This window comes from Garra rufa, chromosome 11 (assembly GCF_049309525.1).
Source record: "Garra rufa chromosome 11, GarRuf1.0, whole genome shotgun sequence".
Taxonomy (NCBI): domain Eukaryota; kingdom Metazoa; phylum Chordata; class Actinopteri; order Cypriniformes; family Cyprinidae; genus Garra; species Garra rufa.
Window position 1 is genome coordinate 7,045,801 of NC_133371.1, and position 19,401 is coordinate 7,065,201.

The 19,401-nt window shown below is 36.1% G+C and overlaps 1 protein-coding gene across 2 annotated transcripts in view; it reads right to left on the reverse strand.

The window, feature by feature from the left end:
• Nucleotides 1-893: 893 nt before the first annotated feature.
• Nucleotides 894-19,401, reverse strand: part of tmod2 (tropomodulin 2) — a 37,849-nt gene continuing 19,341 nt past the window's right edge. Inside the window, exons 4-10 of one of the 2 annotated variants that reach the window (XM_073850811.1) lie at nt 12,208-12,330; nt 11,645-11,716; nt 11,354-11,484; nt 10,002-10,109; nt 9,643-9,786; nt 6,702-6,846; nt 894-1,017 (exon numbers count right to left, since the gene is read on the reverse strand). In XM_073850811.1, the coding sequence (XP_073706912.1) occupies nt 986-1,017; nt 6,702-6,846; nt 9,643-9,786; nt 10,002-10,109; nt 11,354-11,484; nt 11,645-11,716; nt 12,208-12,330 (755 nt within the window). In that variant the 3' untranslated portion in view covers nt 894-985. Of the gene's footprint in view, nt 1,018-3,341; nt 3,536-6,701; nt 6,847-9,642; nt 9,787-10,001; nt 10,110-11,353; nt 11,485-11,644; nt 11,717-12,207; nt 12,331-19,401 lie in introns of those variants that run through there. The other variant, XM_073850810.1, reaches the window with a different exon arrangement.

The window sequence follows — 19,401 nt, forward strand, 5'->3', positions numbered from 1 at the left end:
ATCAAACGAATTATATCTGAACAAATCCCTCTGTAAAATCCTTCAGGATATAGACAGGAATAAAAATGTAAAGTGTGGTGTGTGTAAGTGCTGCTGAAGTGGAGATTTATGGCTCAGTGTAGGAGAAAAAACTCGTTTTTAAAGGCCATTTTCTCAAAATCTGTATTGTAATTGAAATCCATTGACACAAATAGATAAAGTGCTATAAAAGAAACACTTAAGTGTCTTTTGGTGTTTTCTTTCCACTAGTCTGAAAAAACACTTTTCAAAAGCCCAAAATCTCAAACTTGCCAGGTGCATGATAAAACAGTGTTTTTGCCCGCAGCGTCTCCTCTTAAGGAGTGTCTGTTCCGATTAAACCTGTGCTCCAAAGCCAGACTCGACAAATCTAGAATAGCTCACATTAAGTGGGGAACACAGCAGATCCAGTCTAGTTGAGTCTAGATTTGTTCAGAGTGAATGTGGGCGACAGGTTCTGATCCGGAGATCAATATAGCGCTCGAGTGCATGTGTGTAACCCTTGCAACCTGTTTAGTTTCATTTCAAAGAACTTTTATAAAGAAAAAGAGCAGATACAAGCAAAAAAAGGCTGCAAAGGAGTTGCAGCTATAAAAACAAACAACAATTAACAACAATAATAATAATAATAATAATACATAACAAAAAGGTCATCGAGTATTAACATTGGGGAGGCAAAGTATCCAGTTGTGTCCCTTCTTCAGGTGAAGCGGCTCCCTCAGAGGGTTTGGCACAAGAGTCTGATGAGCTTGTGTGTGTGTGAGAGAGAGAGAGAGAGAGAGAGAGAGAGAGAGAGAGAGAGAGAGAGAGAGAGAGAGAGAGAGAGAGAGAGAGAGAGAGAGAGAGAGAGAGAGAGAGAGAGAGAGAGAGAGAGAGAGAGAGAGAGAGAGAGAGAGAGAGAGAGAGAGAGAGAGAGAGAGAGAGAGAGAGAGAGAGAGAGAGAGAGAGAGAGAGAGGAGAATACGCTCTATGCATCCCTCTCTACTCGCCTCTGCCGCACTGAAAGAGAAAACAGAGACGTGTTAGTAACCGGATACATTTGCAGCATTCACGCTGTGAGCTACGAGAACCTTTAATGAGATCTGCTCATTTAAGACGCTTAATAAATCAAGTGTGTTAGTCAATCCTTCATCCTGTTACAAAACTACACACTATTACTAAATTCAGCCAAAAACTAATGAACAATCACTTCCCCCCTGAACTACTGAGTATCGGTTTTCATGTACAGTGTTTTGCAAAAGTATTCATACCTCTTCACTTTTTTTTGTCACATTTAGTTTTGTTGCAGCATTATGTTAAACTGCTTTAAATGAGTTTTTCCCCACATCAATTTACACTCCATACACCATTATAATGACAAAGCACAAACCAGATTTGCACATTTGACAAATGTATTAAAAATAAAAGACTGATTCATACCCTTAACTCAGTCCATAGTTGAAGCACCTTTACAGCCTCAAGTGTTTTTGGGTCTGATGTGAGCATCTTTGCACATCTGCATTTGGCAATTATCTGCCATTCTTTGCCTCACCTTTTCTCCTCTCCATCTCTGTCAGCTTGGACATTTTCTAGAGTCCTAGTTGTTCCAGTCATCTTCCATTATGGAGAATGCTTCTGTCAACCTTCAATGCAGCAGATTTGTTTCTGAACTCTTCTCTAGATCATCGCCTTAACGCAAGTCTGTCACTGAGCTCTACAGGCAGTTATCTTGGTTTTTGTTCTGATCTGCATTTTCAGCTGTTAGACCTTTTCTGAGAGGTGTGTGTCTTTCTAAATCAGACTCATTCAAATTAATTTGCCACAGTTTAACTCCACTCCAAGTGTAGGAACATCTAGAAGCAATATGATGCTCCTGAGCTGAATTTCGAGTGTCCCAGAAAAGGGTATGAATACTTATGCAACGGGATCTTTTCAGTTTTTTATTTTTAGTAAATTTGCACATATGTTAAAAACCTATTTTTTGCTTTGCCATTATGGAGTAGGGAGTGTAGATTGATGTGGGAAAAAAAGTAATTTAAAGTAGTTTAACATAATGCTGCAACAAAACGTGAAAAAATGAAGGGGTATGAATACTTTTATAAAAAGGCACTGTACTTTAGCCTTGTGTATTATACAAGAGCTAATATTAAAAGTTTATTATGTCATATTTTATTATTTGCATGTTCTTGATGATCAAAGGCAGTGTTGGGCATGTTACTTTAAAAAAAGTAAGTAGTTATAGTTACCAGTTACTTTTCACCAATAGTAACATCATTATAAAAGTAACTAATTATCAGGGAAAGTAACTGTTGTGTTACTTTTTAAAAAAATGTTCAAATAACTTGGATGTCTCTAATATTAATATGTTAAATGAATGAAATAGACTCTAAATGGAATAAATTATTATTATAAAACATTGTACACTAATCTGGACTATTTTAATGTTGCTGTGGGACAATGTGAGAGACACCTATCAAATGTAATAAATTATTGTAAATATTATCAACCCTCTACAGAATGGCCATTGGCTAGTAAATGTTTAAGTTTACTCACCAGACTAATATTAAATATTTGATATGATATATTTGATATTGATATATATATATATATAGCTTAATCGCACACTTTTTTAAATATCTGAAAGTACACTTAGCATGAGTCAGTCAAGCATTATGATATGATAATAATTAATAAAACTTCTATAAGTTTGACTTGTATTTTGTTGTTGCTCGAATTTAAGCGAATTGCCAATAATTTGAAAGTGAAAGTAAAATTCGCAAGGCGCTTTAAGCTATTTAAAAGAAAAAGGAAAATGGACGAACCTGTTTTGGGCTTTTTTTTTTAATTAAACAAATGTTTTTATTACATAGAGAGTAAAGTACAGAATTTCAGGTACCATACCGGTTAAAATGTGAAAGGTACCCAACCCTAGTTAAATATTTTTAAAAGTTTATTCTTTTTAGTGAATCACAAACATAAATAATGATAATGAGTAGGATTATAGTAAATCAAACGTACAGCTTCCAGCTCATTACGGCATTAAGTGTTTTGTGATTTCCAATCCCTATTAGTACGTCATTTACTTTTAGACCGAAATTCGACATATTTTATACTAAATTCCACAGGGTTCTCTTTTAGTGGAGGAAATAAGCAGCAAAATGGACCTGAACTTTATGCAGAAAGTCAAATGACTGCTTACAAAAGTTAGTGTTTTTGTGTTTGTGTGTGCATTTCCAGAAGTGTTAATCAGTGTTGACTAGATCACTTCTATATAAGGCCTGAATTGACAACAGTGAGGATCTGATAACTTATCACTCCCTGTTTAACTAGGTGAGTCAAACAAACAAAACTCATGCATAACCTGTCGATATGTGCTGTTAGCATTCATGCCAAAGGTTAAATGTCAAACCCATGCTCTCACACATAATACCTAAAGACAGCGGAATAGAGATTGACGCGTGACATCATCTCACACGCGTGTAAAGCAACCTGCGTGTGTGTGGAAACATAAGACTGGCAAACAGCAGACAGATCCAGACTTCATTGAAGGAACACAGAAAGGAAAAGAAAATCCATGAATAAAATAAAAGACATTTTAAAAGACCTTTTCAAATTTTCGAAGGACTTCTGAAGTCCACTTATTATTTAAATCAAGTTTTCTTGCACCAAGGTTTAATTTTTCATTTCCATCTGAACTGAATACCATTAGTGCTACTGTGCCTTTATGTAAATAAGCTCTGTTATGAATGACTAACAACACTGCATTGCCCACGAAATTATGCACTAAGTAGTGTACTTAACAGGACTTATGTAAATTACAGATGTGCATTAGTAATTAGCTAGACTTGTTCTTAACCAAGTCTCGCTGGCTGCATACACACCGCAGATAATTATAGTTATCAGTTTACCTTTTAGTGCTTAATCATGTTCTGTACACACAGTTCAGCAATTTACAAGAGTGACAACCACAGAATAAATGATATGCAGTGTGTACAGAACTAAACTGAACCACTAATTGTTAATGACGTGTTTAAAGGATTCACTTTCAGAACAAAATGTACTCACCCCTTTGTCGTCCAAGATGTTCATGTCTTTCTTTCTTCAGTCAGTGAGAAATTATGTTTCTTGATGAAAACGTTTCAGGATTTCTCTCCATATAGTGGACTTCAATGGTGCCCCGAAGTTTGAACTTCCAAAATGCAGATTAAAAGCAGCTTCAAAAGGACTCTAAACCTGTGGTTAAGTACCTGTGGCTCCCTTCACTAACATATTACAGTAAAAATATAACCGTCACTAGAAATCTGACTATAACCTGCCATATAGCCTATAAAACACTCTCACACATTTGTTATTTCAACATTTTTGGAGGAGTACAATTTGCACGTGGTTTCAACAACCAGATGCAGTTTCATCTGGAATGCGGCCCAGACGACCTCCTGAAGTGGTTTGAGCGATCGGATTTAAATCCGTCTTGAAAGCGGTTCAGAGATCATTTACACCTGTCTTTTCACCATCGGATAGATATTCGATCGAAGAAAATGCATGAAGTGGCCGGGTGTAAACAAATTAACCTGTGAGCAAAAGCTGAAATAAGTTAATAGTATTTTTATAGTAAAATATTACTTTCTTTTAAATTGTATTTGTGAATTTTTTTTTTATGAACCATAATTTAAAAATGTGCCTGTTTTTCATTCATGCACCCAGGATGTGATGCTCCATATTTGTTTATTTTTGAGTTGTACATGGACAAATTAAGTTTTATTATTGAAACCTTTATTTTTTTATTGAAGTAATATATAGGTTTTTTTCTCAATGGCTCTTTTGAAAAAAAAAAAAAAAAAAAAAAAAAAAGGTTCCTGACCCCTGCTCTAAACGATCCCAGCCGAGGAAGAAGGGTCATATCTAGCGAAACAATGTGTCATTTTCTAAACGACCTGAAAATTTATATACTTTTTAACGTCAAATGCTCATATTTTCTCATCTCTGCAAAGCGCATGCATAGTTTGTGTAATCCGGGTCAAATCACTGCCAAAAATGCTTTTCTAGCGTTGTTTTTTTTTCTAGATTTGTTGTCTTGTTTCCAGCCAAAATATCTAAAAATCCTTAAATCAAGAAGGATTTTCTAGACGAGTAAAAATTGTCTTGTTTTCAGAAAAACAAGTCAAAATTAAGTGCATTTTTGCTTGAAACCAGCTAAATAGTCTGCCAATGGGGGAAGAAAAATAATCTTGTTTTGTCTGTTTGAAATAAGATTTTTTTGCTCACCCCATTGGCAGATCATTTTGCTTGTTCTAAGCAAGAACTCACTTCATTTTGACTATTTTTTCTGAAAACAAGAAAATAATTTTTACTAGTCTAGAAAATCCTTCTTGATTTAAGAATTTTTAGATATTTTGGCTGGAAACAAGACAACAAATCTAAGCTAGAAAAGAATTTTTGCAATGTACAGTTAGGGTATAACGTAAAACTCCCATCTCGTTTTCGTCTTTCACTTCAAAATCGTCCTACTTCGCAGTTTTACCTTTTTTTTGTAAAAGGGCATTTGATCATCTTTGCATGTTCACTTTGTAAACATTTTCTTACTTCTGCAGCGATCTAGGACAATTTTGAAGTTGGGGAAGAAAACAAGATGGGAGTTTTTTGACATACCCTAACTGTCTTGAACTGGAAAAAAGCAGTTTACGCAGACATAGACGAGACAAAAAAGGTTAATAAGTATATATATTGTTAGATTGTTTGGAAAATGACAGATTGTTTCACCAGATAAGACACTTCTTCCTCGGCTGGGATCTTTTTAGAGTCGTTTGAAGCTGCATTTAAACTGCATTTTGGAAGTTCAAACTCAGGTCCCCATAGAAGTCCATTATATAGAGATAATTCCTAAAATGTTTTCCTCAAAACACAATTTCTTATCAACTGAAGAAAGAAAGACATGAACATCTTGGATGACAAGGGGGAGAGTAAATTATCTGTACATTTTTGTTTTGGAAGTGAACTACTCCTTTCTTTTGTATATGTGGTACAAGAAAATCATAGAAAATTAGAAAAGAAAATCCCAGGGTATGTCTTGACTCATTAGTGTTGCCAGATCTTGCAAAAACAAACAAACAAACAAACAAGCCCATAATAAACTTAAATCCAAATGCTTGATAATGTAAATAGCCTGCACCTGCCTACTTTAACTCTCTAAACTAGATTTCTTTGAGGCAAGTCTAACCCACAAGCCTAAAGATGCAAATAATGGTTAGACATGGCAACCCTTCCTGAGTTCCGCTCTATAAAGCAGCCTTCCAAACATAAACAAAACACAACTCCTCTGTCAACAGTGGTTTATAGTTAAAAAGCCCAACATAAGTTTTTGGTCGCTGTAATATTATTTGTCAAAAACAGTGGAAAATGCAAAACAATGCTATGGTTACCTCAGTGTCAATCATCTGATGTCAGTTTCTGTCCCGTACACCCAAAAAAAAGATCATTTAAGGGGATTTGCTGCTGTATTTAAATGCGATTGTCACTCCTGAAACTTTACAGTGTGTACATGGCCACTGTTTTCCATCCCAGGGCCACTTTACCATTGCTTTACTGTGGTAAAAGCAGATTCTGTGGGTATAGTTCTAAGGATTGCTATAAATCAGCAAATGAGCAATGATAAATTTGCCTGTTTCTGTCGATCAGAGTGTGTGTGCATTTGGTGGTGTCCTCACCCAGGTCGTTGTTTTTTGTGATAGCGGCAGCTGCGCGGGATCTGGGACCCTGCTGGGTGAACTGGTAGCCAAACTTCACAATGCTGGTATTCTGCTCCAGCATCTTAGCGATCTCCATCTCTGTCGACGTACCGAGCTGCTGCCGCTGAGAGCAGAGAACACACATCGGAAACATCTCTATTACACATGCTTACATAAGCCACACTTTTCACTATGACTTCACATTTGAATTCTATTGGCACAGTGCCAGAAAATAGCAGGGTTTCAACACATTTTAACAAGCTTTGCATTCAGACCTGTGATGAGTTATATGTACAGATGCAACATAATTCATTATTATTAAGCGAATAACTGAATGAAGACTCATATGCAGTGACCTACTAACACAAGCCTTTGAAACCCATTCATCTATTTGCATAATTTATTCTATTTGCAGTGTAAATGCATTCCTGCTACCTCTGAATGGTCCGTGTAAATATACCTAAATGCCACTTCAGATGCAGCTTCTGAAAACAATGTTATTACCACATCGTAGCCTAAAAGTTTATATGTTGAATCAAAATATTTCTGTATTGGCCTAAATTGATGTGCATTTAATTTGCGATTAATTTAATCAGTACATTGTGTAATAATTATATTAAAGAGTTTAATTTCTCGAAAGCGCTAGTAATTACATATTATGGTAAATCTATACAATCCCAACATCACCTAAACAATGTAGTAAATTGAGTTCATCAATAATGTATTATATAGCCCTACTTGGGAATGAAAGTTATCTAATGTAATTTGTCTTTTTTTTTTTTAATGCAAACAAGATAATATTCATGACAAATGAAAAATAAGGCATCAGTACGAAAACAGTTTTCAAGTTTTTGCAGTTTTGTAATAGGTTGTTTGCAACCATGTGATTCTGATGATGCAAGAAATGCAGCTGGAGGGCAGGAAGTGATTTTTCTCTAGGAATCACTAGCAGAAACCTAAAATGCCTATGTTTTGAGTTGTTTATAGGAATTGGTCAAACCGAGATGTTGCATTTTGTATCGTGTATGAAAATGTGCTATTCATAAGGAGGAAAAGGCAAGAAATTGACTGGAAAAAGGCAGGGAAAAGTGGCTTGTAAACCTGCGTCTGCGATCAGGAGGAGAGTCAGATAATGCTTGTGTGTGCAAATGGTTAATAAAAGATATAATACTATTAAGATATAAAGAAATATATAAATAGATACAGGGTGAGACAGTGAGAATTCACTCAATGCTAAATGCCACACATAGACATGATGTAAATAAGATTATATTTGCAGTTGATTACAAGGGAACCGTGTGAGATTGCGATACATTGAAGTGAGTGACAGCTTTTCAGGTGACTATATGGAAACTCTGTTTGCTCGCTTTCTAGGCTATAATCATTTTGGAATTTGAAAAAAGTTGTGCTTTACGTGCTGCTAACAGGACCAACAGCCAAAACCCCTGTACAGCAGTAGTTTCAGGAGTGATATATATCCTGCATCCTTCATATAAATGTGGGAATCACTTTCCAAAGTTTGTTTGCAATCAGACTTATTGCTTCGTCTCATATCCACAGCCTCAACAGCAGGCAACTATTTCTATTTAGTTGAATAATCACTACTCTTCATAACATAAGGATCACATCCAACATATGTTGTGATTTTCTGTTTATACCTTTCTCTTGTAATAGTGTCTAAACCAGTACAGTATCTCATTCGTTCTGCTTTTTCAGTCACTCTTGAAACTTTGCTGCATGTGCAGGGTTTTTGTCTGTTGGTCTTGTTAGCAGCACATAAAACAAACTTTTAATCAAATTACACCCTGATTATAGCCTAGAAAGCGTGCAAATAGCACTTCCATATAGTCACTAAAAAGCTGACTTACTTTAATTTATTGCAATGTTCCGTTATAATCAATGAAGCTCTCGAAACTACAAATATAATATCTTACATTGTGTCTACATGTGGCATTTAGCATCTCACCCTGTATCTGTTTATATATTTCTTTATTAATATCTTAACAGATTATTATATCTTTTCTTAATCATTTGACAAACAAGCATTATCTGACTCTCCTCCTCAATACAGATGCAGGTTTACAAGCCACTTTTTCCTGCGCATTTCCCCCCTTATGAACAGCACATTTTCATACATTATAAAAGCTCCTTGTGGTTTCTCAGTTTGACTGATTTAAGCGTCCATAAACAACACAAAACATAGGCATTTTGAGTTTCTGCTAGTGATTCCTATGGAGAAAAATTCCAGCTGCACAGCAATGACGTCATGTGCAAACAACCTACAATTATACACTACTAATCAAATATTTAGAGTGGTATGATTTTATTAAATGTTTTTTTTTTTCATATGCTCACTAAGGCTGCATTTATTTGATCAAAAACACAGCAAAAACAGTATTGTGAAATATTACAAAAAAATTTAAATAATGGTTCATTTTATTGTTCATTAGTTAATTTATTGAAAATGTAAATAGTTCGTAACAACGTAAATATCTTAAATATGCTGGTTTCAGAACAGCACACTGCAAAAAAAAAAAAAAAACTCTTCTTATTTAGATTTTTTTGGCTTGTTTCCAGCCAAAATATCTAAAAATTCTTAAATCAAGAAGGATTTTCTAGATGAGTAAAAATTATTGCCTTATAAGTCAAACTTAAGTGCATTATAATAATCCACCAATGGGGTAAGAAAAATAATCTTGTTTTCAGTTTGAAACCCCATTTTCAGATTATTTTGCTTGTTCTAAGCAAAAACGCACTAAATTTTGACTTGTTTTTCTGATGACAAGAAAATAATTTTTACTGGTCTAGAAAATACTTTTTCATTTAAGAATTTTTAGATATTTTGGCTGGAAACAAGACAAAAAATGTAAGTAAGACAAGCATTTTTTGCAGTGCATGTGGATGAATTTGTGTGCAGTACCTGGTTGTCAATCTTGATCTCTATAAGCGCATCATTGTCCCGCAGAGCTTCTACTAGAGCCTGAACTCCTGCGCCAGTGATGAAATTAGACTCCAGATTCAAACTTTTTAGTGTCTTGTTTTCTCGCAGCATGTCTGAGAAGGCCTGCAGTGAACACAGACAAACACACGTAGCTTTAACATGCCGAGAGCTGCAAAGATTCAGTTTGGAAAACACTTAAACAGCATGCAATCAACAGCAAGCAATAATTCTAGAGTTCGAGAAATTAATTTCTTTTTATGACACAAAAAAGCTCAAATCTGTAGGCACATCCCCTAAAGGCAGCTTTTGTCCGATCTGAAGTGAACCGTGTCTCTTACCACAGCAACAGGGTCATTGCTCCTGGTGGCAGCCAGGCTGAACTTCTTCACATGAGTGTTCCTCTCCATGGCTTTGGCAAAGTCCTTTAGAGTCGGGATTGGAATGTTCTAGAAAAAAAGAGAAGGGAAACATTAAAAACAGATTTGTTTTTGGACAATTAAACAGCTCCTGTACGTCAGAGTGACATTTTAAGTCTTATACATTTATCTAATAAAATAAAGTTCCCAGTGAGAGCCAAAAAGAGATATTACTGATGATTCATTTAATTAATCGCAAAATAAATTTGACTGTGAAATACCCACAAAAGATTATTTAAAGCTATTTTTGTGCTAAAGTATCAAGTAGACATTGCAAATTGTAGCTTTAAAAATAAATATTTGATTTGATTTAAAATAAAACGTATTACACAATCATTTAGGCCTCAACAGCCTACATTTTAATTCTTATAAATGTATAAAATCAAATAAAGCTTCCAGTGATAGCCACAAAGAGATATCCAACATAATTAGCCATTAATTAAACATTAACAAGTAAAAAAGTGATTAGAGAGCTTTCAATAATAATAATAAAAAAAAAGTAGTTCTGGTTTGTCTGTCTGTTTATAGAATAGCATTTTTTTTTTTATTATTCCTAGTTGCATTTACACAAATATGTGAGATTTAATACTTTGTAAATGTAAAAAATGTATTTCATCTCAATGTAAAATCCTAATATATTAGTATTTACTGTAATATTCAATCAAGCAACAGAAGTGTCCAAAAGAAGTTTTTAAAATAAGTTTCGTATGCTCACAAGGCTGCATTTATTTGATCAAAAACACAGCGAAAACAGTAATATTATGAAATATTACAAAAATGGAAAATAACTGTTAATTGCATTGTTGTATTTATTGAAAACTAAAACAGATGGTAAAAATGTAAATGTCTTATTGTCACTTTATAAATTTAAAGCATCCTAGCTAAATAAAAGTATTACTAATAATTAGGGCTGTCTTGCAACATGATGTTGTGATTATTTAATCTAATCTGACTGTGAAAACACCCACAATTATTTAAAGCTATTTTTGTGTTAAATGAGAAAGTATCAAGTAGATTTTATATTTCACAAATTTTCACAATATTTCTAAATGTAACTTTTGTTCATAATGTTTCAATCAATCAATCAATAAATGTGTATTTTCAGTCTTAAATGTGTTTTTAAATCCCAGTTTGTCAAATATCAGGCAATATCAAATGTTTGGACTAAACTGTATTTGGTACCATTTTGTTGGCAATATAAAATTAATACTCATCATAAATATCAAAATGACTAATGCAAAAGCGTTTGACTGCTATAACCTCGATCTCATTACCTTTATGTTGTTGAGATTGACTTCAATCAGTGAGGAATCATTGGACTTTATCCGCTGCAGAGTTTCCTCCACGTTTGTAGGGTTTGGTGGCTCGTCGAAAACTGGCTTTACCTTTTCTCCTTTAATAACATCTACAACAAACACAGCATTCATAAATGAGCTTTCACTGTGTTACGGACGGACTGGTTTGATGTAAACTCATTTGAAGTGTAAATAAATATTCTGAAAGAAATAGGGAACTGAAAACATGACATCTGCTGAGAGATTAAATCAACTGAATAATAAACTCACTGTTATAACCGTCTTTACAGGTGCCGTCATAGGTCTGCGTGCTCGTCACCAGTGTGTTCACTCCAAGAATAGCTAGACGACAACACAGAATATATAGTACTTCAAACCACCCACCATTAGGGTGAAAACATCATGATGTAACTGTAGTAATTCACAATGCATTTTAGAAGCTGTTAAAAGCTTATGTGCAGCACTTCACATAGATGTTACTGCATGAAGCCACTTTCACATTGCAGTTTTTTGGCACAGCTGAGCAAATACACAAAGACACTAGGTTTATAATGAAGCATGCAGTGAGGGAAACCAGCCATCAGCATGCTGATAGAGTAGATGTGTTTGCCGTTTTATTCTGGAGCTGTGATGGATGCAGTGTGGGCGTTCAGACCCCCAGAGTCAAGGAGGGAAAGTTATTGCCGAGAAAGTAATAGAAAACACTAGAACAACAGATAGCAGAGCAGTTCATTCAGGCTTAGAGCAATAAAACTAACCCTGGTGACAATAGCGTTTTCTCTGTCTCTTGTTGATCTCCTAATATTGCTCTGTTGGTGAGTTTCTGTTTTTACCTGCCAGGTCATGCAATTCCATGTCAGTAGCGCTAGAAAGTGCCTCTTCCAACTCGGGGTCAAGGGTCGTGGCTTCCTCCTGATGGATCTCGATTGGTTTCTTTTTGGGAATAAATACCTTTCCTGTAGAACAAAAAGATAGATGGAAAGACAAAAATCAGTGACAAATGACAGCTTTTTGCTGAAATGGATCATCTGATTAAGATTATTTAAAATAAACATCATTTTATAGAAATGAAATCCCCCTCATTGACTGCATAAAAGGGTAGTTCAAGCTTCCCTTCTGAAAAAAGTAGCTTCATTGAAACTACTTAAATGTAAAAAAAATTTTTGCATTTAACAAATAACTAAATAATCGTTAATGAACTCTCCTGAAGTTATAAGTAAAATCTAATGAAGTTATAAGATATTTGGGGTTTAAAACAACATTTCGTAATGCGAGTAGGGTAGGGTAAATTCAGGTTGATTATGACACTTCCCCCTGAAAAAATACTGAATACTTGCAAGTCTAAAGTAGTCTAACAATGCTACAGAAATTAAATGCAATTATTTGAACGTAAAATAAAATGGCATCGTCTCTGTAATAGTTAAACATGCTTTGTTTCTTATTAAAACTACAAAAGTCCTTCATTCAAGAGCAGCGAGTGATTTTTCTTTTATATTTTTACATTTTATTAATATTAAGCACAGAGACGGCAGAAGGAATTTGTTGCCGCTTTAAGAGCCACACAGATCCAATATACTGTTACTGTTTCATTCTTAACTGTTTCTGATCATTTAAGACAGAACTGACAAGGGTTTACATGAATAATCACCTCATTTTGAAATATTTTTGTGTGTATTTGAGCATTTAGACGCACATTGAGCTAAAAGATATACAGAACAGTGCAAATTATCTGTGCTTTTAAAAACACATCAAATAAACATTAATAAATCAAGCACGTCCCATTTTATGAAAGTCACGTTACATGATTTTGCTGATTTGCATGTGAAATTAGGCTTTTATGGAGGAGTGAAAGCCCACCATTGGTAAGGGGGTGGAATGGGGAGCAATAATTGTTTCATCTCCAATACTGCCTTTTCTTGATCGTTTGAAGCAGAATTAGAAATCGAAACCAAATTTTGATTAACTGCCCATTACTACACTGAAAACTGCCCAAAGACCAGATCCCCACTAAAGACCTCAGCAGAGAGAGAGGGTTAGTGGTCAGACGTGATGTCCAGCTGTATGAATCAGTGGCGTTTATGAACTCGACACACAGATAATGACGGAGCACAGCAGGCCCATCATGATAACAGCCCACCGCTTGACCTCATCTAGACTCTAACGCTACCGGACTCTGTGACGCTGATAATGAGATTGGTAATATGATCTGGTCTTGTGACGATGAAGAACACAGTCTACAGCTTTATTCAGGACATGTGATTGCTGATCTCTCTCATACTGAGTGAGTGTGCATGTTCTGCCTGAAAGCATTCAGTTTCTTTCTTTTTTTCCTGTTTCAGTAAAAACCCCATAATGCGTCAACACAAATTTAATATTTCACAAAAATTATAGACTTGAAGAAAGTCATTCTTTAATGTCCATCTAGATTTGTGATGCTTCTTACCATTAAAGGAGCGGTTCACTTCCAGAACAAAAATTTACAGATAATGTATTCACCCCCTTGTTCATGTCTTTCTTTCTTCAGTTAATAACAGGTTTCTTGAGGAAAACATTTCAGGATTTCTCTCCATATAGTGGACTTCAATGGTGCCCCTAAGTTTGAACTTCCAAAATGCAGCTTCAATGTCTTTTGCATGTTCTCTTTTGCATGTTCTTTTGCAACTTCTAAAGGAGAGTCTAATCTAGTGAAACCATCTGTCATTTTCTAAAAACAATGTACAATTTATATACTTTTTAACCTCTAATGCTCGTCTTGTCTTTCTTTGCGATGTGCATGCATAGTCTGTGCATCTCTGGTTAAAAAAACTCCCATCTCATTTTCTCCCTCAACTTCAAAAATCATTTCAAAATCGCCCTACATCGCTGCAGAAGTACTGACCCATTGTTTGCAAAGTGAACATGCGAAAGAGATCAAACACTCTTAAAAAAAAAATGGTAAAACAGTGATGTAGGACGATTTTGAAGTTGAGGGAGAAAATGAGATGGGAGTTTTTACAACATACCGTAACTATATTGAACCAAAGATGCACAGTTTACGCAGAGCTAGACAAGATGAGGATTTGAGGTTGAAGAGAATATAAATCGTTTTTTTTTTTTTTTTTTAGAAAATGACCAATCGTTTCACTAGATAAGACCCTTCTTCCTCGGCTGGGATCATTTAGAGTCCTTTCAAACTGCGTTTAAACTGCATTTTGGAAGTTCAAACTCGGGGCACCATAGAAGTCCACTACATGGAGAGAAATCCTGAAGTGTTTTCCTCAAAAAACAATTACTTTACGACTGAAAAAAAAAAGAAAGACTAACATCTTGGCTGACAAGGGGATACATTATCCGTACATTTTTGTTCTGGAAGTAAACTAATCCTTTAAAAAGCAAATATGGAGTATTCCAACCACTACTGGATTCTAAGAGACATTATAATTGTCAGCATTCAGCCTCATGTTGTTCCAAACCAGCACAATTGCTTTCTTCCATGGAAAACAAAAGGAGAAGATTTGCAACGGTCAGGGTAAGTATGATATGGAGACAGTGTTTCTTCACTCTCAAAACATGTAAATATTTGTACGCATAATTTGCATTTCTGCAAGAAAATGACCATTAAGTACACAATCTTGCATCTTTTTGTCTGATTTTCCAATACTTCTTTGCTTCAAGTCAAAGTTTGTGATGCTGTGGTTCACCTTGTAGGTGTTTGGTTTGTTAAATGTGTTATAATTCTTAAAGAAACAAAGAGAAAACAAACAGCAAAAATCCTGGAACCAAGGCTGCCGAAAGAGTAAACAGGCATTGTTTAACTCTAAAATAATACAGGGCTTGGCACATTTCATTTATGGGTGAAGTGCTCCCTTACGTGTCAGTGACGTTTTATGATGATTACAGACTTTTATGCATGATGTAATGTTTCCAGCCGGCAAACTCAGAAACTACTCATTACACACAGACGTGATTAAACCACAGCTCTGGCTTGAGCCTACAGAACTATCTACTCTGTCCTCTACTCAGTTTTCTTCTTTTCCAGGCTGCATGGCAATCACTCAGGACTTTCAAGTTTGGAAACACACACCACACAATTTAGAGAGACTCTAGAGTTCCCAACAGGAACAGGCTGGGCTTCTGAGACGCAAGAACAGGCTTTGTGTTTGAGGTGTGGCCGAATTCCAAACACATGTTATCAGTGCAAAAAATGAATGTGAACCAAGAAAAAAAAAAAAAAAGTTTTCAGAGCCACTGATGTGGAAAGCAAAGACTGCTGCGTTTTAAAGAAATTACATTTGCCATAAACACATGTAAATTCCTGTGTGTTTAGAGGATATCTGCCATACACACATAGTCCCTCAACTAAGACTTACATTAATTTCCATTGACGGATTAGGAAATATTTTTAAAGTTTTATACGTCCCACACACACAATTGCGATTAAAATAGACAGAGTACATTAAAACGGTACAAACGTTACAAATCTTATGCAACAAAACTCTAAAAAAAACAACTCTAAAGTGAAAACAGCAGGACGAATGATGCTGATTAGATCACCCCTGAAATATTTTAACAAGAGCAAATTAAAACAAGCTTCATGCTGGAAATGAGTGAATTCTCTCCTGCTGTAGTAATGCAGACTCTGTATTCCTGTACTGTTATGTTCACTTCATGTCAACATAGTTTATAACAGGGTTTGGTTATTACACAGATGCTATTATTTAATGTGACATGCCGCGTAACATTTGCAGTACAGCTTCTCTGTGGTAACTGGAGGTCAATTGCTCATAGCTACAATTTGGGATCAAACCCAGATCATAAACCAAAAGGCTTTGTATTAACCTAGTACTATTTTTGAGCAAGAGTGCATTAAACTATGAATTTAAATTTTAGAAAGTAACAAAAGAGTTCTGTATCACATAAATGGTGTTTTTTTTTTATTAAAAATATTCTGAAAAACTAAAATGCATCAGTTTCCTCAATAATATTGTGTAGCACAACGGTTTTCAACATTGCTAATAATCAAATGTACTTGAGCAGCATATCGGCACATTGGAATGATTTCTGAAGGATCATGTGACACTGAAGACTGGGGTAATGATGCTGAAAATTAAACTTAGATCACAGAAATAAATTACATTTTAACATACATTTGAACAATTTTGCACATTCACCCTTGAAAGAATTTGTTTTATCTTGTACTGAAAATATCAGATAAACAAGGAGATTGTGCAGCAAATTTTAGAGTTACTGATTTTGGTCGTTCAGCTTTTTCTGCCAAAGACTCCAGACTTGCCAAAGACTCGCCAAAGACTCCAAATTAAAGACTTCAGACTCCAAGTTAAAGACTCCAGCATTGCCAAAGACTCAGAGTTAAAGACTTTAGACTTGACTCAGACTCCGAGTTAAAGACTTCAGACCTGACTCAGACTCCAAGTTAAAGACTTCAGACTTGCCAAAGACTCCGAGTTAAAGACTCCAGACTTGCCAAAGACTCCAAGTTAAAGACTCCAGACTTGACTCAGACTCCAAGTTAAAGACTCCAGACTTGCCAAAGACTCCAAGTTAAAGACTCCAGATTTTCCAAAGACTCCGAGTTAAAGACTTCAGACCTGACTCAGACTCCAAGTTAAAGACTCCAGACTTTACTCAGACTCCAAGTTAAAGACTTCAGACCTGACTCAGACTCCAAGTTAAAGACTCCAGACTTTACTCAGACTCCAAGTTAAAGACTTCAGACCTGACTCAGACTCCAAGTTAAAGACTTCAGACTTGCCAAAGACTCCGAGTTAAAGACTCCAGACTTTACTCAGACTCCAAGTTAAAGACTTCAGACCTGACTCAGACTCCAAGTTAAAGACTCCAGACTTTACTCAGACTCCAAGTTAAAGACTTCAGACCTGACTCAGACTCCAAGTTAAAGACTTCAGACTTGCCAAAGACTCCGAGTTAAAGACTTCAGACTTGACTCAGACTCCAAGTTAAAGACTTCAGACTTGCCAAAGACTCCGAGTTAAAGACTCCAGACTTGCCAAAGACTCCAAGTTAAAGACTCCAGACTTGACTCAGACTCCAAGTTAAAGACTCCAGACTTGCCAAAGACTCCAAGTTAAAGACTCCAGATTTTCCAAAGACTCCGAGTTAAAGACTTCAGACCTGACTCAGACTCCAAGTTAAAGACTCCAGACTTTACTCAGACTCCAAGTTAAAGACTTCAGACCTGACTCAGACTCCAAGTTAAAGACTCCAGACTTTACTCAGACTCCAAGTTAAAGACTTCAGACCTGACTCAGACTCCAAGTTAAAGACTTCAGACTTGCCAAAGACTCCGAGTTAAAGACTTCAGACTTGACTCAGACTCCAAATTAAAGACTTCAGACTTGACTCAGACTCCAAGTTAAAGACTCCAGACTTGCCAAAGACTCCGAGTTAAAGACTTCAGACCTGACTCAGACTCCAAGTTAAAGACTCCAGACTTGACTCAGACTCCAAGTTAAAGACTCCAGACTTGCCAAAGACTCCAAGTTAAAGACTCCAGACTTTACTCAGACTCCAAGTTAAAGACTTCAGACCTGACTCAGACTCCAAGTTAAAGACTCCAGACTTTACTCAGACTCCAAGTTAAAGACTTCAGACTTTACTCAGACTCCAAGTTAAAGACTTCAGACCTGACTCAGACTCCAAGTTAAAGACTTCAGACTTGCCAAAGACTCCGAGTTAAAGACTTCAGACTTGACTCAGACTCCAAATTAAAGACTTCAGACTTGACTCAGACTCCAAGTTAAAGACTTCAGACCTGACTCAGACTCCAAGTTAAAGACTTGTGAACATCTCTGTTAGGCAGTGTTCCAATTTAGCACAGTTTAAGTTGCAATTGAAAATGTGATCAAACTACAAATTGAATCAAAGTTTGTATGTGAGGGATTACACTCTTTATTTTTTGGGGGGGATGATTTAATTGTACATGGAATTATTTTGATGTTTTTTTGTTTTGTTGTTTTTGTACTCTCCTGCCCAGGGACAGCAGATGAAATTTAGCTCTTCAGCTAATTCTGGGCCATTTTCTGACTGTCTATTGTCCCTGTTCAAATAATGAATTAAAATAAAATAAATAAAATACTGTATATAATTTTCTAATCTACCCTAAGGTTCTGAACAGAAGAGTATAGGACGATGACAGTCATCAAATGCAATGCAAATGCAACGCAAGTGCCAAAGTGAAAGCATTAGAGAGCAATCACATTAAAAACCACTTTAAATCCACACCACAAAGTTCAAAACTTAAAAGTTGGGGTTTCCTCTAATAGCACTGACTGAAACTGAACAGAAATCTGATTGTGAAGGGCAGATATGAACAGAGCAGTTCTGTACTGGACCTGAAGGGGCATCTTTGTTAAGCAGACCTCACACAGAGAAAAGAGGGAACGTTTTATTTAAGCCCTTTATTTAGTGGTTATTTTTTGTTCTGTTCATGTAAACCGCTGCGGTACAGAGAAAAGCCTGCGGCACAAAACCAGTCAGAACCAGAATAGAGGAGCTCGGCCCATCACAGTGTGTCTCTTGGGCTCAGCTGAGCCGCTGAGCTGATCTTGGCTGACCTCTGCCTCCCTAACTACTTCCTGTCCATTCCCGACCCGTTTGCAGAGTCCTCCCCTGCGGACCAGTACAGAGAGTGTTTCTGCTCGGGCCGTCACAGTCAGACGCACTCTAAAGGCTCTCAGCAGGACGGCAGAGCAAATAGAGGAAATCAGAGAGAAGACACATGGGCATCAACAAATCCATGGAGTCAGGTTTTCCATTGTACTCGCTCACTATAACAGATCTGGCCACTGAGGTGTATCCAGTGATGCCTCAGCAACAAACACTTTTGTGTGGTGTGTATCCACCCTGACTGTATTACTATAGAAACTTACAGTGTGAAGAAAGAACACTTGGCAGAGATGCATCTCTCTCAAATTCTCTCTCTGTCTATGCTAAGGGCCATTTAGACTTCATCCCAGAGGAATTCCAGCACTTCCTGTTTCCTCATTTGTTCTCAGACATTGAGATTG